The 21,982-nt window shown below is 36.0% G+C and overlaps 1 protein-coding gene across 3 annotated transcripts in view; it reads right to left on the reverse strand.

Moving 5' to 3' along the window:
* dusp8a (dual specificity phosphatase 8a) overlaps positions 1 to 21,982 on the reverse strand; it is a 43,996-nt gene that overhangs the window by 13,470 nt on the left and 8,544 nt on the right. For all 3 annotated transcript variants that reach the window (XM_058767013.1, XM_058767015.1, XM_058767014.1), the window contains exons 2-3: positions 19,867 to 20,224; positions 12,837 to 12,975 (exon numbers count right to left, since the gene is read on the reverse strand). In XM_058767013.1, coding sequence (XP_058622996.1) covers positions 12,837 to 12,975; positions 19,867 to 20,097 — 370 coding nt within the window. In that variant the 5' untranslated portion in view covers positions 20,098 to 20,224. The remainder of the gene's footprint in view (positions 1 to 12,836; positions 12,976 to 19,866; positions 20,225 to 21,982) is intronic.

Raw genomic sequence — 21,982 nt, forward strand, 5'->3', positions numbered from 1 at the left:
ATGGACGAAGGTCTCTGTTCCCCAACCCTTCCCCCTTAAAAGACAGCAAAAGAAAGCAATCTAAACCCCCTATGGAGAACTATGATGTCATCGGGCCACATGTAAACCAGGATAGAGGTCTCCAGAGAGGGTTACACAACTGGGAGGATGTGCTTCATGTGGGAAGGAAAGGGGGAGATGGAAAGAGAAATGGAGAGAGCCTGAGAGAGAGAGAGATAAATGAGAGGGAGTATTAATGCTTGCAAAAAGACAGCAGAATTATGACAAAGCCCACATTCTTTACACAGGGGCTTCAAGCTCCGCTGGAAATCCAAATTTAGCCGAGGATGGAATGGAAGGATTTTGGGCCTCTATCAGGAAATGAGCGCCGGGTTGCGTCACTTGTTTGTGTATGTGTATGTCCTGTGTTCTGCAAACTTTTCCTGGAATTCATTGCATTCTTGAAGAGCCACCAAAACCTTTGTAACTTTTGGAAGAGAATAGAACCAGGGCTGTCAATTTAACATGTTAATTTAGAACTGGAACATTACCTGAAAGAAATCACCACATGTAATCATGCTCCCTGACTCATATGTGAATTTTATAATAAGGACTTTTCCTACCATCAGAGCAATTCAACACCCAGCAAATTTTCATTAATGGAACAGTTTGCATCAATCTTTCTGAGTTACGTCAACTTCTAATGAAATTACATTTAACCAACAAACTACACTGAGTTAAAGGAATTTAATAATTTGTAGCATAAACAAAAAGTTGATTACTCAAATCATTCCAACTAATTGAGTTTTGACCCTGGAACCAATTAATCTAATATTTTTCAAATATAAAAAAAAAAACACAATAAACAGCTAGCATAGCACATGTTCGATGTAACTTATTTAGCAGGTAAATTTAGTGAATTAGTTGGAAATTACTTGTCACTGGCATTTACACAGTCATTGCTCATATGGTCTATGTAGTGTATACATTCACATAGCTGCCCACAACCTAACCACAACATCTACTCTTCAGATCAATGGCAACCACAAAAACTTCAACATAACAGAAAGTCTTTTACTGTAAATGTCAAAAATAACCATGTTAAACACTAACAGGTCTTTCTCTTTACTAAAAAACACAAAATATTCCAACATTTGTCCTAGGCAAAGCATGATGGGAATTAGAAGTCAATTTTCAAAAGTTATCAAGATAATTTAATTAACTTACTTTAGGTCCCCTGAATTTCTTTTCAGAGCGTACTAGAAACCACATATTAATAGTCTAAAATGACTCAAAAAAACCTTATATCAGAGTACCTTAGCAACATTCTGGCACATTTCTTTCTGAAATTAGAAAAAAAACCTAGTTCTAATACTTTCAATTTAACAGAAACAAAGTGATCCATATTGTCCCCTCCATTTCTACTTGACCCGCTCTGAGCAGGATTAGAAGCGGCGTTTCCGCCATGAGTGGTGGTCATGCTAACAAGGACACTAAAGACCACAGCCTCTAGTGTCAGTCGCTAGTGTGCCTCTTGAGATCAGTGGAGTGAGGTTTACCTCCATTAAACTCACCCCCCTAAACCTCACTATCATCTGGGTCACGGCACCAATATAATCCCTCCGGTTCTACTTGGCCCACTCTGAGCAGGATTCGAACCAATGTTTCCAGCATTGGAGGCGGGCGAGCTAACAAGGACACTTAAGACCTGGCCTTCTTACTGGCCTCCGTTACACAGAGCATCTACTGAAATGAAGCTGTAAAATCCTCACAAATTGTTGTGACATGACAAACATATATGGCTTTTTTCCAAAGCGACTTGCATTTCATTCATATATATTTATAAGTTCATGCATTCCCTGGGAATCAAACCCATGATCTGGAGTTGCTAGCACTGTGCTCTACTGTTTGAGCTACAAGAACTCCATAAACCATAAACTTGGCCCACCCTGAATGAAATATGCTGCCTCTTGGAGGTTAGCCAATCATAACACGCTATTTGCATAGAAGTCTTCAAGGTACAGTAGCAAAACCAGCCCTTTGTGGGTGGAAAAATTTAATTACGACTATTTTTGGTGCAAGAAACCATCGTTAACGGTATAAAAGAGGATAAAATAAAATGCACTGAAAGTGCTGAATATGAGTGGATTATATATATATATATATATATACACACAGTATATATAATGTACAGTAGAGTGGAAAAGTATTCCTCAATTTAATTAAGTGCACTGAATGCTTTTATTTTTTAAAGCTAATTTGGATGGTAGGTAGATTCAAGGAAAGGAAAGGGTGAAAAAAAGAGGGAGACAGTAGCAGAGAGGAGAGGAGAAGTAGTTCATGTCATGCTGAAAGTATTTGGCACTGGTCGGCCCGCTGACATTTCTTCATTTCTTCAGCTTGTTTCTCAGAATTGACATAACACATATAATTTGAGGTCTATGAGAGCACAGAGAAACTATAGCCAAGTTTACAGCGGGCCATATGTAGGACAAATGCTACTCATTTCTTCATACCGCAAAGTGGTGTATGTGTATGTCGAGGGTTACAGGGTGGAGACTGAAAGGTCATCTTTTCGACCTTTGCGAATCTGTGGCGTGTATATGTGTGCTGTTCAAGTAGGCGACTGGCGCCAGATGTGATGACCACAGGAGCCTGAACTAAAAATAGAGCCATGCTCTAATCAGAAAGACATACGGCCAGAGAAAGAGTTGAGTGTGTGTGTGTTTGTTGAAAATAACAGAGCACCAAGAACGTCCCTCGAGAGCTTACCTCATCCTAATGGCAACAGTGGCTCTTTTTCAATTGAAACATTGATCCCCTTGCTGCTCTGGGACAATAATGGAAACGGGTTACGTCGACACAGGAAGTCAAACTGCTGCATGATGAAGTTTTAGATGTTAACCATCTAAAGTGACTCGTACATATTTCGAAGAATGTTGGTAACCAAACAGTTGATGATAGCCAATGACTTCCACAGTAAGAAACAAAAATCAGAGGGAACCAGAAACTGTTTGGTTATCGCCATTCGTCATAATATCTTCTTTTGTGTTCGAAAAAAGGTTCATACAGGTTTAAGAGAGATTCTATTGTTCACATCATGTTGTTTTGGACAGTTTGTTGTACTATTCCTCACTTGTAGGACACTTTGGATAAAAGTGTCTCCTAAATAAACTAGAATCTAAAGAAAATATGGTGCTTGTCCATGCAAAACTCACCACCATAATGCAAGGGTATTTTGGGATGTATCAAGGGAAATGCTATGTCGTTGCTAGGGTGTGTTCTCGATGGTTGCTAGGTGTTTTTCTATCGGCCCAAATCAAAAACAGCCAACCCCCAAGTGTATAGTGTTCTGGGGCTGGATTCATGAAACATTCTTAAGAAGAAGACTCTTTTAACCGTCTCATTTTCTAACCTAATAAAAGTTAAGAATGATTTTATTCTCAAAAAAAATTAAAAAATAAATAAAAATCTTAGGAATGTTCTTATCTTTTTAAGATTTTTCTTAAACAGAACTTTAAGACAGAAGAATTTGAACTCCTGATAAGAATGTTATTAAAAATAATAAATAAAGTTATTCAAGAATCGCAATATAATCCAAAACCACCTAATTAAGCCTGTCATTAAAAAAAAAAAAAAGAAGAAAAAAAAAAAAAGGGAAAACCTTGTGAAATTTTTAAGAACTGCACTTAGGAACATTTTTACGAACTTAGAATTTAAGAAATTTCTTGATTTCTTAAGAAGATTCTGGCACACCCCTCTAGATATGACTTGGGTTCCAAAGTAAATTCATGGGATTTTCATCGCACATTCCAACCACCAGACAAATACGGAGTTAGATCACGTCAAAAATAGCATACTTACTTTGACAGGCCACACAATTTCAGGCATCGTTCAGATTTCTTGTATATAATAACGTCTGAAAATACAAATGTTGAGCTTTGGTGCCTATATGGGAAACATAGGTTTGAATCTGGCCTGCACGGTGCTCGTCACGTCACAAGATGTTAATTGATGGACTGGAGTGGTGTGAATTACTTGTGTATTATTGTGATTTTTTTATCAGCTGTTTGAACTCTCATTCTGATGGCACTCATTCACTGCAGAGGATCCATTGGTGAACAAGTGATATAATGCTAAATTTCTCCAAATCTGTTCCCATGAAGAAACAAACTCATCTACATTTTGGATGGCCTGAGGGTTGCAACAATTAAGTTCCAACACATCTCATCTTATTTGCCATTTTTGTTAGTGATTTCACTGACACAATTAACTACATAGTTGGAACATTGTACATTTATGTTTCAAAATGCATCTTGGAATGTTGCTGAACGTTTAGGCTAAAAATATGATTGAGTTTTTTGTTATAATCAGGGCTTATAACAGTTAAAGCCAAGCAAATATAATAGGAAACATTTTTCCAGAGAAGTCTGTCAGACTTTTTCCTGTGCTGGTTTAAATCATGAATGTCCTCCTGTCCTTTACCTCAACTGGGCGTAGAAATGGCGGTAAAATTGGAGCTTTGGCTGACCGTGGCGAGTCTGGAGTCTGAGAGAGAACGTAATGTTGAGGGCAGGCTTACAGTGAAAGGATATATTGATATTGTTTTAGAGCGAATGCGTCACCACCTGTTCATTACCTCATTTTGGCGAACACACACAAACACTTCAGCAAGAAACGCCCAGTTGCATAATAGAAGCTGGGAGCAAGACAAAGCTGAATTCAGCTCCAAAAGCAGCTAAATACAAAGGGGAAAGGAACAGCCGCGCTCTGGTCCCTGCCAAGCTAAAACTTTCATCTTCTAATTGAGCATAATTCGCTACTTTCTGCTGAATTCCTCCCACTTTTGCTGCATTAACTATTGGTGGTACAGAGGACATTTCATTTATCCTTTTTGAATGGAATATCACAAATTTTAAAGCATCTGCAAGTTTAAAATATGAGTTAGAAATTGACTCTTTGCGTTTTTGTTGGTTTCATATGGTTTTAAAAAGTTTTTCAGTATTTAAATAAATGATGAAATCAATTGATCAATACATTTTTCAATGAAAAATTTTTTTAAATAAAAAGTCATGTGGTGTAACCATTAAGTAAAAAGTAAAAACATTTTCTTTACATGTTGAAAACATGTGAGTGTACACATCTTAATCATTATTTTCAAAAAAAAACCCTTTTTAATTTATTTTTCAAGGTAAAAAGTATTTAATATGAAGATCATTAATTGTTCATTCATAAATATCATTACAGTTTTGGGGAGTCGCACCGCATGATATTTTACAAACTGAGCTAACCTTGACTTGACATAAAAAGGTTAAATTATCGAATATTTATTCGATTTATTTGACTTATTGACCTTGACACACAGTCAAGGGGTTTTGCATGTTGGTTGTACCATATATTTTTGATTTTGTGGACATTTTGTGGAAGGTTTTAATAAATTACAAAACTAAGGTTTTCTTTCAAGATTTGAAAGGATTTCTTCTTCATTATGATATACGGATATCACCCCGAAATCTCCTATTCCACCCTGAAAACTGATTCCTGTATTTTTGAATAAATTAATATATAGGACAAAAATGAGAATGATAACATTGACCCATATAATACCTGGAGAAAGTGACATAAATGAACGCATATAGGTGACCCAGTGGACTTGATGTCCTACCATGCATAGAAAAACAAAGGCAGATGGCTACAGGCTAGCGATATTAAGAGTGATTGCACATCTGCAGGACACACATGCATTCGTTCTGAAGCTTGTCCCTGTGGGTGAGGTGTGAAAGCTTTAGGCGGTGTGTGTAAATGCGTTTGTGCCATTCCAATAAGAAGAACGGCGTGAACGAGATGCCTGTGGAGGGAGATGGACGATCAAATTCAACAACAGCTCGCATAACATTTCAGATCCTGTGATCGCCCGACATTAACAGGAAACAGTGTGCCAGCTCAACAGGCAACAAAGACTAACTTGCTGACAGTCAACGGGGCGAACCCAAAGAGTTGGTTCAGGTGTGGTAGTTTCAGCTAAACCCTGCAGGAAATGAAGCAGATGAAGAAGTTCATGGACAAAATACAAATACACTTGTGATTTGTGCCACCTCATACTTTTCAATGAGCTGAAAGCAAACAACGCCTTTCACGTTATCATCCATTTACATCACTACATAAACATGGCCAAGTATGCTGGCAAACTGACAAATTTGCACACTAAACATATTAACCATTTTTTTTGCTTTAATGCTTCACATCACTCAGCCTGAACTGCTAAATTATACTGAAAAAATTGGTGAAATTACAGTATCGTACCATTTTAGATTTAAGATTTTAGATATTTTTTTACCATCTACTGACCAAGATTTCACAACAGTTGCTAAAATGTAAAAGGTGTTTAACTGATTAGATTCTCCCGGATCTGAATTTGGGAGTAAACCGTGACATCACAATATCCCTGCACCTCCAAAAACGTTGCATAGGCGTTTTAAAGATATGAGCATTAGAGAGTCAAGCATTTTATCCTCAGAGCAAACGCAGGTAAATACAAAGTTCTGTCATGAAACTCTAGATGGCGCAGGCCGATAGGTTCTAAGTCAATCTAAAATAATTACATCGTTTTCTTGATTGGTTTCTTTTCCCATCAGCAGCCAATGAGCTCGCTGCTCAACATTCAAATACTTGGCTATTGCTTGCTATAGCAGTTGCAGCACGCTTTAGAAACCCTTCTCCTTCCCCAGCTCCACCTGTATACATCTGCTAGAGGGTGATTTCATGTATGCTATATATGGGGGTTATTTCATATGTTATATGTGCAGCAGTATTTCCTACTTGCTCACAGCAGCATTTGCATTTCATGACCCCTTTAACTTCCATGGAAACTTACAAATGCACAAAAGGTTCTTTACAGTGGAAAAAAAATGTTCTTTAGATTTTTTAAATGTTCTTTACACAAAGAAAAAACTGGTTCTTTTAAGAACTGATCACTGGAGGGTTCATAAATGGCTCAAAAATGCTTCTATGGAATCATTGCAAGACAAATCTTTTGGAACGTTTGTTTTTAAGAGTGTAGAAAAACATCTTTGAGAACCACTCATAAAAGAAGACTCTTTTTACAGAAAGTGTTGAAATTTCATGAAATCCTCCTCATATGTTATCAAACAATGAAATCATGACTTGCTCTCTGTTACATCAGTCTGCATTGCTTTGAGGGACTTTCAAAGTTGGTTTGTGCATAATCGGCACTCTTCTATCCAGATAGCATTTATACTAAGGAAACAGTGACTGTTTAAGACAGGAAGTGGTCATAAGCGTCATGTTCATTTAGAGTCTATCACTTACAATCATCACTATTCCGATCATAACACCATATCTTATCTTATGCTAACCAAAAATGCTGTTGCACAACTCAGTAGCTCTGCGCTGTTTCTGCTCTCTTCGTTTGGTTGAACACATACACTAAGGTTACAGTCAGACTGCAGAAAAATATTGCCCAAATCCTTTTTTCTTTTCTTTTTTTTTGCTCATATGTTACTTTTTGTTGTTGTTGATGTTTTAGTTCATGAAAATGTGAATAGAACAAACTACATGGAATCTGAAGTTTTCAATTCTGACTTGGGCCACTTCTACATGTGGTCCCAAATCCGATTCAGGTCAGATGTTTTACAATGCGACTTCATTCTAAACAGTCATATTGGAATTTATGTATTGGAAGACTTATGTCACCCTAGTTCGACATTCATAATAATTCTCCACTGAAGGGATTCACCCCAAAGATTTTTAAAGTTCACAAGAAACTTGACTAATGTTGATTCCGGTACAATTTGACATTAGCATGTTGCTAAGCTAAGCTAGGTTTTAACCATGGTTTTACAACAAATAAAACAAAAACAATAACCATAGTTTAACCATGGTATTTGTAATATAACTGCAGTTATACAACTGGTAATCAATGTGCCAAAAAACATGGTTACTACTACATGGTTACTACACTACAATACACTTCCATAAAGAATGACACACAAATATGGTGAAAATATGGTGGTGGCATTTTAAATTAGGCTAACTCTTCTTCTGCCAGCTTTTTTTTTTTTTTTTTAAGTTGCCAGCCACCACCAGCATTTTCCGTCATTTTCATTGCCCCCAGAATATTATATTGTATGAATATCTGAACATGTAATATGTCAAAAGAAAGAACAGAGCCTCTGCTTAAAAAAACAAACAAAATTCAAAATACATTTTATTCTAGATTCATGCATTCTTTGTTATCATCAAGACTTGAAAGTGGGTGCATTTCATAAAAAAGCAACACTGAACAAAAATCACGTTTTTGTCAATGTCTATGCTGGATCTGTAGTAGATTGAGTCCATCTACACCCTCAAAGCTTTGCAGTCATAAACTACCTCCCGATTCGTCATTTAATTTGGTAACATTAGGCAGTTTTGATTTATATGCCGTGTAATGATTATTTAATAATGCATTATTTTACATATTCATCTGCTTACATACGCAATCTCTTGTTTCTGCTTCTTCTTCGCCATGTTTTGATCCAGAGATTCAGTATTCTTTTAGAAGAGGCATAATAGCGCCTCCTACCATAAAACAGTGATAAGCTGGAAAAATTCTGTCAATGGTGGGGAAAGAGTTAATGGAATGTGTTTCTATATAATATATACTCCACATTTTAGAAATGCATTTGCTCACATGAAATACACACATCTGAAGTTAATTTAATGAAAATACTCCAACTCAAATAACTAGAAGTACGGTGGCAAATATAAAAAAAACACCTGCAAATTAAGAAAACAACTTTATAAATTTGACAAGACACGCGCTACAAATGCTCACAACACAACCAAATAAAGAAATGCACTGCAAATACTCACAACACAACCAAACATTGTGTCCATTTGCAGCGCGTTTCTTTATTTGTTTGCGTTGTGAGCATTTGCAGCACCTGCTATCAAACTGATGAAGATGTTTTCTTGATTTGCTGGTGCTTTTTCTATTTGCATGCATTTTCTAAAGTTGCAGCGCGTTGAGTTCTCTCGGCCACCGTATAGAAGAGATCATTTGTAGTGAAATTACTATAGTTCTATTTGAGAGCGACAGCAGACACGCAAAAGCTTTTATCCCTGCAAGTACTGGACTGAATACATCCAGAAACATTACATCATCTCCTCTAGAGCTGTCCTTTAATGTTTATCAAAGGCCGCCAAGAGCCATTTGTCATCCATATTGTCTTAATATGGTCTTAATAAAATCATGACGTCTTCTTTCCTGGCCTCATTTACACAAAGAACTATTTTCAGAGTCTGAGAATGATAATACAAGCATGAATATTAAAAAAAATAGTTCATATTTCATGGAGCCAACAGCAGTATCCATGAAGCAGTTGAGCAACAGTGAAACCTTAGCAAACACCACTAATAATTACATTCCATACTTTAATGTGTCTTATATTAATATTCACTAGTCTAGATGACAAAAGTGTTTTTTTCTATATCAAAGGTGCTGTCTCGGCTTCAGTGATGGTCGTGTTAACTTTCCATGTCACGTGTGACACATTTCTAATTTAAGCTTACTGAAAAACACTAAATCAGACTCAAGGAGATTTTAAGCTTTAAAGGTGACAGCCGCTTCAGCGCAAGCAGCCACATAATCAAAGATTTGCAGAAGTGCTGAAATTTCCCCAAATCCTGACTGAAATAAATTTGAGCTTCTTTTCACTGCTGACATATTTGGATCAAGCAGCTTAGTAAGAAGTGAGAGGGGGGAAAAAAACAAAAAAAACATAAGCTTCACGCTGAAAACTGCCTACTGTGAGGATTTCTACAAACTCATCACTTTAAGAGCTGAACTTTGCTGTGACGATGGCTTTTAACAGAAAGTAATTATTATAGGGATTGACAAAAAGTTGGTATTTTTGGGATGTAAAAAATGTCTCAGTGTTTTCTTAGGGTTTGATCTCTATTTGCCGGTTAAAGTGCATGCCTTTGGCAACCAGCAGCTCTTTTGTGCAACATGGCATCACTTGACTGACAGCAGGAGATTCTTGTTGGACCAGTGCATAGCAGCTGCACAAATGGTTAACATTACATCTTTAATGCTTTTCCTCAGAAGTTGTGCAGGAAAAAAAAACAAAAACTGTACTACAGAGGTGGCACAAAGAACACAAAAGTAGCTTGTTGGTACATTTTCAGACGTTTAATGAGGCTCAGAGGTGGCATGAGTGCAATTAAATTCATAGATTCATGTGGAGATTAATGTTTTAAATATAAAATTTTGAATACGGAAACATTAAATGATTTAAATAACTGAAATTATACGCTAAAAATGAAACTGAAACCGCCAGCAGGTGGTGGCAAGTCGCTGATTTTATCACTGAATCATTTATTCAATTGATTCGTTCGAACGGCTGATTCATTCAGGAATGAAGCAAGTGACTGTCTTTATGAATGTGTAATCATAAATCACTGACTCACTAGATTCGTTCAAAAACGCATTTTCATTCATGAATGAAACGCCGCTGTGTTTGCTTTTAGAGATGCGCAGCGGCTCAGCTGTTACTTTATTTGGAACTATTTTCGTTGATGATATAGAGCAAAATCATGCAGTACTTGTTTATTGATCTTTTGTATTAAATCAATATCACATTTGCAAACTCCCTTAATTATTAAAAGCCGTCACTCTCCTTATCGCGATCTGTGGATATAATCTCAATTGCTAAGGCTGATGGATTTTGATTATTATAATTTTGAGTATTCTAATATATTAAATACCGTATTGTCCCGAATATAAGACGACCCTGATTATAAGACGACCCCCCTTTTTCCAGATGTACCTGTTGGAAAAAGGCTTTTTGAAAACCAAATCTTGTTTTTTTTTCTTGTTTTTTTTCTCTCTCTGTAAAACACATTTATTCTTAAATTTTCATATTGCATATTTTTCCAATTATAATTTTTGTTTTGAAAGTATGGTAAATACTGGTAAAATGTACCAACAATGACATTGGAAAATTTTGATATACCATTGAAATAACAGGTAGCCCATCTGAATTATATAACAATTAGGCTATCCAACTCATAGTAGCCTACCAAAATGTTATTATCAGTAGACGTGAAATCTTATTGTAGTCTTCAAATCTGGGTACTGTCTTATGTTTTAAAATCACTCACAGAGGAAGTTTGGTCCCATCAGGCTAACATGACAGTCACGATCATGCTGCTGTAAGCTTTTCTTTTTCATTTGTTTTCATTCGCGATCTTTACAACACAAATTACATTACATATTTCATGGCACACTCGTTTTATGCTTTTTTGGCGCCACCTATTGTTGTGGGTGTATTATTGACATGTCAAAGTCTCGACCCTGAATATAAGATTTAACGCGTTTTTCAGATGTATTTCCAAGAAAAACATTGTCTTATATTCGGGTCAATACGGTACATATAAAGTTAATATTAATATGTTTGTTATATTATTACAACATATTATTTAATAATGTTACTACAATATATTGTGTTTTTAATTATGAAATAATATATTACGTTATAATGCTACATTGTTATAGTTTAATAATACTATATTTTATATACAAACAGAGTGAAAGAATATATGTGAATATTAATGTTGGTTACAATATAGGCACAATATATTGTTTTAAATATTTTTTAATTAGACAATAACATATTAGATCATATTTACAATTTAAAATATTTATAATATTTACTGCAGTATCCTTTACTAAGTATTTTGTCTAAATATTATATTACATATTTTTAGTTATATATATATATATATATATATATATATATATATATATATATACACACAATATATTAAAAATAACAATTACATGTACATGCAATTATTATATATTTTGATTAAAGTCGCATAAAATAGTTAAAAAAACTATAACACTTATTTTTATTAATATTATTAATAATAATTACTATGAATGTAATGACCAATATGCATTAATAAAAGCGTAAAATTAAAAAAAGAAAATCACATTTATAAAGTTAATTAAAAAATTTACTATAAAAATAATTAAGACATACATGAAACTTTTCTTCTTTCTTTTATTATTATTAATTTTAATGTTACATCACAAATAATGGTTTAAAAAAAATCTAACTTCAATCACCTCTTAAAAAAATATTTTTTTATTAATATTAATAATCATTTCTACTAATGATTTAATGCCCAATATACATAGAAAAGCATTTTTAAAAATAATAAAAGCACACACACACACACACACACACACACACAAAGTCACATTTAAAAGCTAACTTCAACCACTTATTAAAAAATGTATTTTTTTTATTAATATTATCAATAATCATTACTACTAATAATTTAATGGCCAAAATGGGACCGCGGATGAAAACTAGCCATCGAAACTCATTTAGTTGAGTTTCAGTGTATTTTGTTGGCATCTACAGCAAAGAGCGACACAAAAGAAAATCAATTTGCAAACCTTGGGGAGCGTTTTAACCAGACAACTACATGGTGCAAAACAAGTAGTGAAGCAGTTGAGTGTGTGCATTCTTCCAATGATGACATAACAAAAATGTCTGTCAGCAAACAACACAAATCATCATGGCCTCTGATTCATTTACACGGAAAAGAAAACAGTCAGACAAGACAGAGCCATGAGGGAAATTGAAGAGAGAGAGAGAGAGAGACAGAAATGTGTAAAAGCAAATGTGAGGGAATGACAGCAGAAAGCAGTAGTGTGTTTGGGACACGGTGGTGTAAGAATCGCCCTCTGCTGGTGTAAACCAGAATCAACATGTTCCCATCTCTCTCCAGCAGATCAGAGCTCAAGTCTGCGGAGTTTTCTAGCATGAGTCTGTCTGTACCTGTCAGCAGAGACACCCTGTGGAAGGAGCCGTCCAGCTTGCTCAGGAGGATGTGGACGAAGCTGTCTTTGGGAAGCTGACTGGCATCTTTCGTGCTCTGATCGTACACCACCACCTCCTGCCTGCGGCCCAGGTCCACCTTCAGAGCACAAACACACACAGGAACCCATCAGCAGGATGTCAAAGATACACGGCACAGCAAGCTGAGTGCAAACACACATCTGATTATTTCACAATAGAGCAAGCTGCTATGGTGACATAAACAGTAGGAAACATAAAAAAAATTAAATAAAAATAATAATAATAATAATAATAATAATGTGTATGTGTGCGTTTATATGAACAATCATGAATATTACTTGTATATCTGATAATATATATATGGTGACATAAACAGTAGGAAACATAAAAAATTAAATAAAAATAATAATAATAATAATGTGTATGTGTGTGTTTATATGAACAATCATGAATATTACTTGTATATCTGATAATATATATATATATATATATATATAAATAATTTTTTTATTATTATATATGTTAATATGCCAAGGATTGTGAAAATATATTATTATAATACACTATATTATATAGGATGAATATTCAAATGTTTATATAGCATTTCAATAATACATATTTACTGATTATTATCTTGATAAGGTTAATGAATTGTTGAATTGACAATGTACTGTATATTTTAATAATATACAAATATGAATTGAACATTAATATGCTTATATAAACAAATTTATTAAAATATTACACTCATAGATAGATAGATTGTGGAACTGCATGAGTGATTGTTGACCGATTAATCAATTTGTCCGGTATATCAGTCGATCGCAGTTCTAATAATGATTTTTATAGTGTATTTTAAGAAATGCATTAGCTTTTTAATATGCATTACATGTACATCAAGCTTTAGAGTGTGAAACAAACATGCAAAAACCAAGAGCAAAGGTATATTCCTGCTTCAAATGCCAATCTTTTGCAGAAACACGTCTTTTGCACATAAAGTGGTGTTTGCGAGGCTTTAGCGCGTGCATCAGTGCGTAAGACCTGATTCTGTGTGTGTGTGTGTGTGTGTGTGCATTTGCCATGCAGCAGGAGCGTGAAGCTGGCTGTGTGTGTGTGTGTGTGTGCGCGCGCTGCACGCGAGCCCCGCTGTCTCAATGTTGTCAGGCAGTTTTTAATCACATGACCATCAACCAGAGCCGCTGCAGAATGACTCACTACAATACTGGAGCACTACTGGAGAAAACACACAGAGAGGAGAGGAGGGGAGGAGGAACCAGGCCAGTGACAGAGGATGAAGATGAGGAAAGATGGAGGGACAGAAAAAAAAAGGATGAGAAGAGGACAGTCATGCAGGAAGCAAAAACACATAATACTGGTGATTAATAAAAATGTATGGGAGTGTAGCAACAACTGCAACACTGCAATTCTCAATGACTTTAGTAAAAAAAAAAGCAATAAAATAAGCCAAGCATGACTATTTCCTCTGCGGAAAATGAAAGAAGAAATTTTGAAGAAGATCCAATTGGAATAGACAGGAAATTAAGTTTTCAAGCTTCACAATGCGGCCCATAGGACTGTGTAAAAACTGAAATTTAAGCTTCTATTTAGTAAAAATCGTGAAAATAATCCGTTCAAGCTTTTATTAGTGAGTTTATGAGAAAAGTAGTGATTAGTGATGCACCAAAATGATTTTTCACCAAAACCAAAGTGAAAGTTTTTATTTATCAGAAATTTGAAAGCAAAAATAAAGTTTTGCTAATTGAATTTGGGTAATTGAACGCTTCATGCTACTCAGGGTGTTGTATTCTCAGGTGATACATTAAATCAGTCTTGAAAAACGTAGAAAAAGTCTTTGTCAACAAGCTGCCTAACAATTTTTCAGGAGAACAAATTTTACATCTTGCATCCACGCATTTGACATGTTCACCTGTCATGGTTTATCCACATTATGTGCACAAAATTGACACTGACACAGTCTAAATGTATCATCGGAGGAGCACTAATTAAAAATCATGGATTCGAACAGTGACTTCAGACCTCCAAACTCTATTTCAGCTTTTTTTTCCCCACTGTTCGCAAATTTATTTTAAAAATGTACACTTATTGATGTCCGGTAAAATGAAAATGCCCTTAAATGTAATTTTGTGTAAAATTCCGTGAAAAAAAAAAAAAAAACTAAGTAAAAGATTTTAAAGCATATACTATATTACACTGGAAATGAAAGGTCAGCTTGGGTGCATTGCATTGTGGGATATTCATCGCAGTGTATATGTATACGCAGACGTTTTTCTGTTTTCGAAAGAATATTTTGCTGAAATTTCAGCACATTACTAATAACAATGTCAGATTTGTGAACGAATAATTATTTTTGAATTGGATCTTTAAAATGAATCAGTTACACAAAATTGATTTGAAGTATTCGTTTTTTCAATAAAGTGGGTAAATAAACAATTTTTTTTTTTTTGGGTGAATATGTGAAGTGATTTGTGTTGTTATCGTTACAGTTGTGGGGTGTGGACTTCCCTTTTCGCAGAGAATTAGAACGATTATTAAAACGTTATAGTTAAAGTTGTCATTATAGTTATCATCCTTGGTGTGAACGGGCCTTTAGCTACTAAAAGCATCTGCGAACCATTACATAGTACTCTTTAGATAAAAGGTCAGATCTTACTTAACCTGGCCTTTATTCTAAACATCACTGACCTGGTTTCAAATCCACATCAATGGACTTTAGTCAATTCTATCTACTACAGTATGACGTTATCATATTTCCTTTCATCCAAGTAAAGCTGAGCTTTTGACTTCGCAACACATTAAATTGATCATTTAATTTAGAAACAGCACCGCACAGCCTTGCAAATGCAGGGTGAATCTAAAAGTAAGAAAGAAAGTGAGAAGATGTACGTGTGAGAAACCGAAAGTCTGTGTGTGTGTTACACCAGCTTGGCATTGCGCCTAAAAGGTGATGTCACCTGCCGAAGGTCGGACGCGGTGGAAGATTACCGTGTTTCCCAGCCAGCCCAACTCCACTGACAGCGAAAGTTAAATAATAGCACCTCAGTCCTGGATGTAAAGGGCCTGGAGAACGTTTACACCTAGCCCTCTTCACCTTGAGCAATTACGCAAGTGAAGCTTAGCTGTTAGATAAGGTATTAAACTGAGGCTATTGATTGACAGGGGATGGTGAGAAACTAGGCCCTGTCCGTCTCCCACAGGCCCCGCCCCTTCTGTACAAGGTGTTCCACCTTAATTGGATGAAGGCTAAATCTAGACGGTGACATCATCACCTGAGGATTATGAGCTCTCGTGAAGGCCTGCTGAAGCCTGGGTCACCTATAGGGCGAACACGAATGCTGCCACATTCACACATACGACTGCGCCGTCAACTGGTTTTTAACAATAAATCTTGGTTCACATCAAAAATATGGGCATATTAGTAATTGTGGCGTACAGTTTTCTTTGAAATTAAAAATGATTTCCCCTTCCTTTCTTTTTTAAAATTTAATTTTGTGTTAAAAAAGCTCACATTTTACACTGGAAATGGAAGGTCAACTTGAGTGCACTGCATTGTGGGATATTCACAGCAGTGTGCTGAACATTTAAAATATATAATGGCTTGTATAAAATCTATGATTTTATTTATTAATTATTTTAGACAATAAATATGTATTTCAGATAAGAAATATATGATGGCTTGTATAATGTATAATATTTGTTAATTATTTCAGACAATAAATATATAATGTACTGTACATATGTATTTATTATTTTTACACAACTTTTCACTTTTCACTGTAATACTGTTGTAGATTATTCATGTGTTCCATGCATACAGAAATGAACACAATGTGAATAGCATAACAGTACATTGCATACTGAAGAAATATTAAAAATAGTATGGTAATGCACTATTCCGAACATAGCCAGAGACATCTCGAAAATCCTGTCAGCAAATGCTATGGGGTTGTAATTAGGTACCCACTTATTACTAAACCAAGCCATAGAGAGATTCAGTAATAGTTAGGTGTCACCTGCAAAGACGAGCGTGTCAAATAGCTGCATTTTCCAAGAGCCAAAGGATGGTCCCAAGGTCACCAAACACGTTCAGATCGTTTACATGCTGTGACATAAGCAGGATTTAAAAAATGGCACGTTCGATTTCTATTTGTGTCAACTGTCGGGCCTGTGTCGACACATATATCCTGAGACCGTTTGACCAGAGCCATTCACTTCTCGTCTGCCTCATTTGTTATAATTTAACTTGTTGACAAGTATGTCCTCTGTCCCTTCACACGTTCAGTAGGCACATCAGGACATAGTCAACAACGTAGGAGTCATTTTTCACATCAAAACGTGTAGAAAGCTACAGTATAGGAAGCTACTTGCAGCTTTTTAGTGTGTTGATGCTCAACTTATGGTTAGTAAAAATATTTATAATTAATTTTTTTTTATAATTAATATTGTTAAATCAATAATATCTATTATTATCAATGTCAATGTGGCAACTTTGGGGTCATTATATTGGAAAATTTCTTATATTAAAAAAAAAAAAAATGAAAATATTGAAAAAGGAATCCATGCCAAAAATATGGCATTAAAATATAATAGAGACTTAAGCATAGGCTCATTTGATTTAGTCACTACCCACAAGCTAGCAACTCCCACAGACAACACTAGCAACCACATAGAAACGCCTTGCATCACCCTATTATTATGCCAGCGGGTTTTGCACGTACAAGCGCCACTGATGTTTTCTTGAGAAAATATACAACCCTATACATCTCTACATGCGAAATTTTAAAAAGGTGATGTTCTACAAAGAGCACAAGATAAAGGCCTGGAGAATAAGCTTCCTGTCTTTGTTCAATCCGTACATCCTTAAGATCTGCCTATTCGGCTGTCTTCGCTCTGGGCGACCGCATAGCCATCTGTCAGTACCAGCTCAATGGAACATTCAGCAGCACAGATTACCATAAGCCAAGACTGTTCATGGCTGCAGAGGAAGTCCTGCTCCTGTACCATTGCACTCTATCTACTGCACTTAACACTGACCCATTTACAATGCAGGCCAGGCAATCGGTGCATATGGTGCCTTCCGCTGATGTAATCTGAAATGGGCCGAACACAGAGCCATGGGGGACCTCGGCATTATCTCAGTGTGGATGTGTGCTGCTCATCCATTAATACCCTCTTTCACTTCCTTCCTTTATTCGCACTCACAATGGACCACACTGGTGGCCTTTGGTTGCGGTGATGTCGTTACTTTCAGCTCACACATTGATGCCACAACTTCTGGCAATGGCAGCTGTCCAAAGCAGTGGGGGGGGTGAAGGGGGTAGGGTTTTGTCTGGATCCTGCGCTAGTCGCGTAGACGATTTGCACGTGCTCTACTAGCGCTCTGCCAATGGCCACACTAAAGATTATGATGTCATGCTCATCCAATAACAAAGAGTTTCCAGAATTCGCCCCATCCCACCTCCCCCCACATACACCCAGATAGCTCCTGCTTTATCTAGGGCTTGCATTAATCACGAGCGTTATCCTCTTTACTGAGGGAGATAATGAAAGCCACACAGCCTCTAGGCTCGGCTATGGAAAGAAATGGGGAATGCAGCGAAAGAGTGACCCAAGAAAACAGTGCCACTCTGTTAAGTTCAGATGGAACTGGTTTTGGCCAGCAGATCCGAATCAAAGTGCCTTTTTTTTTTGGAAACAAATACCACACAAAGACCCAGGGCTGACATGCTTAGGGCAAGCACAATATTACTGTTTATATATATATATATATATATATATATATATATATATATATAAATAAAATAAAATAGATACAGATAAATTTGAAACAGTGTATTAAAAGAGGTACCCAAAATATCAAGAGGTGCTGAATAGTTATGTATGTGAGTAATGTATGTGAGAATCATGTAAATTAGATAGATGCTAATGTTTGTTCTAAGTTTGAAATGGGTTCGGAAGTCCATTTCTTGCAAACTCAACAACAGTTAACATCTTACAAATTGCAAGCCAATCTATTTTAATGGTGAAAATGAGGGGGAATGACACCAATTCACAGCTGCAGTTAAAAAAAAATTACAGAACCGGAAAAGCATAAGGTGAACTGCATGCATGACAGGTTGGTCACTCATTTGTGAATCTGAATATGAGGAACCAACAATCACAAAGGCAACCCATATCTATGCCCTCAAAAACAGGGCACTGTGTAATGGTGGGTTTGAGACCATTTCTTTGTATTGTAGGCTTTCAGTTTTTATTAGTGATGTGACTGAGAAATAAAACAAAAAAAACAAAACAATTTACACTACGTTCCCCATGTGGCGCAATTTTTTTTCAGAAAGCGAGGTGCGCAATAAAGGACGGATCAGTTTTCGGCATTGACCTCATCAGCTGTGGCATGGAGTTTTACGTGACATCTGTCGGTGGTTGGATTTCCCCCTAAGAGTTCTGTCAGTTTCACAGAGTGCCTAAAAATATAAAGACTTGGCATGCCAGGCGGGTGGGAAAAATGATGTCATATTCGATGTAGAAGTCATGGAAAACTCAAGTCTCCAATTTCAGAGCCTCTGATAACCAATAAATCTATAGTGGTCCTCCAAATTTAGAAATGCTAGCTGCTAGCAAGAGACCCTTGATCCAATCTGACCTTCTCAAACATTTTCTTCAACTTTAGATTGACTACTACACCTAATTACAAACTCATTTTAGATGCGGAAGTGTCAAATACTATACGTGCACATGAATTTGACTGCATATGTTGCACATTGGTGCCAAAACAGGGACTCTTTAATGGGTGTTCACAAGTAAACATTAGTTCATTATAATACTGTGCAACGACACGGTTGTGAAACTATCTGCATTGTTAATTGAACCCTTCAAAGGCTCGCAGCTGTTCGAGTACAGACATCAACCTCCTTTTTGATGCCACCGATAGTTCCCCAATTTCTCGATTACGTAAACTAGCCACACACTCTCTCAAACACACACTTGATACCTTGACCTTTCCGTTGGGCTGGAGGAGCTCGGTAACTGACACCTTGTCCTGCTGAAGCCTCCTCTTGACCAGTTTGGAGCAGCAGACGTTGACAGCGCCATGCACATGCAAGGCGTTGTACTCTGAGAAAGTCCGACTGTCGATGACCAGCAATCGCCCGGCTCCGCGCTGCAGAAGGCCCGCTAGGCGCTTGATATCCATGGTGCTGCGACGACCCTTCTCCCCCGCCATGGAGGTACTCAGAACTCCTCTCTGGACGAGGGTTGTGCACAACGACAACCAATGCAGAGGCGGTGGATCAGTGATGATAAAAATCACTGACGCAGGTCACAAAGAGACATCAAGGTGCACATGGTGTCTGGGAAAAAAAAAAAGACAACAGTTTTTTATTGTTTTATTTTAGACAGCACTTCATCAACAATCATAAACGGGCAAGGCGTATCTCGTTTATTCTTTTCGTCATGTAGTTCCTTATTCGTTGTTTCTTGTAAGGAAAAAAGTTTTAGAAAAGTTTGTTCTTGCTTATTTTTTTTGGCATATGTGCAAATAGTAATTGTCAGAGCAAAGACTGAAGAGTTTATGTAAAAAAAAAAATTACATCAAAAACAAAAAATACATCACAAACATCTTTGGACGCGAAACACACTCTACAGAACTACATGAAAGGAAATTCTTCTAGCTATGAAGACCTGATATCATTCATTTTTGGGTAAATGACTATTTTGACTATACAACTACATTTTAATGAAATTACTTCGCTAATTAATATTTGAAAATATTTTGTTCGCCCAGTCAATGTCATGTGGTACAACCAAAAAAAAAAAAAAGGAAATTGTGTCAGTGTAATCATTTTCTTAAATATCAGATAATTTCACCTTTTTTTATGATTAATCAAGGCTAGTTGGTTGTAAAATGTCATGTTGTGCGACTCTCCAAAAACGTAATGATATTTATCAATTAAAAATACATGTTTGTAATTTCTAAGTACTTTTCCCCTTGAAAGATATTTTTACACTTTTAAAAAATAATAGATTGATAATGATGCAAGTAAAATTTGTTGTTACATTTTACTTTATGGTTATACCACATGACATTTTAGCGTCACTAAATTGTAACTTTTCTTGTGAATGGTATTTAAGTTTTGGTAACACTTTACAATAATGATCTATTAGTTAACATTTGTCAATACATTTGTTACAGTGTTTATTAATCTTAACGTTAGTTCATGTTAGCTCAGGTCCATTAAATAATATGAAGATGCAAATTTTGATTTTAATTATGTATTAATAAATGTTGAAATGAATATTAACCAAGATTAATAAATGCTTAAGAAGTACGTTTCATTCTTAGCTCTTGTTAACTAATATTAACAAATGGGACTGTATTATAAGGTGCTACCAAAGCTTTTCTGAACAATATGAAACAAACATGTTTACAAAAGCATGTACTGTTCTTTAACCTCTGCTCTTTTAAATGATTTTTCTTTGCCTTTCTTGAGGACAGTAATATTTGTCACTGACCGGGTGACCCTGTAATATTCTGAAGTCTATCAGACCTCAATTCATAAAGTATGCACTACATTCTCAGTGCTAATAACATTCATTATTGTAAACTAATATAAATGCCTTCTACAGTAATTTTTCTCTTTAAGACCAACTACTGTCATTGCTGAGCAACAGTGGGAGGAGAAGCTTGCTTAGCAAACTAATTTAATTAAATGACCTGTTTATAGCTAGCAATCTGAATAATAACACATCTAGATTCATGGCACAAACATTTAAAGCTAACTTCCTTTGAGTATTACGTTTTTTTTTTACCCCCACAGTAATGCAAAAATACACGTTAAGTATTTACATGGCACAAAGTGCTTGCAGTTCACTGGCCAAGCATTCACATCTGCATTTGCACGTGTTTCTGGCCTTAAAGACACTAATGAAACAAGAACCACCTGCGTTAGGGAGTATGAAAGCAGCTGCAGCCTGAGCAGCATCTGTTGTCACACTAAAACCTTCAATAAATTCATCAAGTGAATCCTCTCATATATTGCCAGTGACCATGACAGCTATTCTTACCTGTTCAAACAAATAAACAAATGGACAACTTCAAATATAGACCT

Source organism: Onychostoma macrolepis, chromosome 25 (assembly GCF_012432095.1).
Source record: "Onychostoma macrolepis isolate SWU-2019 chromosome 25, ASM1243209v1, whole genome shotgun sequence".
In the NCBI taxonomy this organism is placed as follows: domain Eukaryota; kingdom Metazoa; phylum Chordata; class Actinopteri; order Cypriniformes; family Cyprinidae; genus Onychostoma; species Onychostoma macrolepis.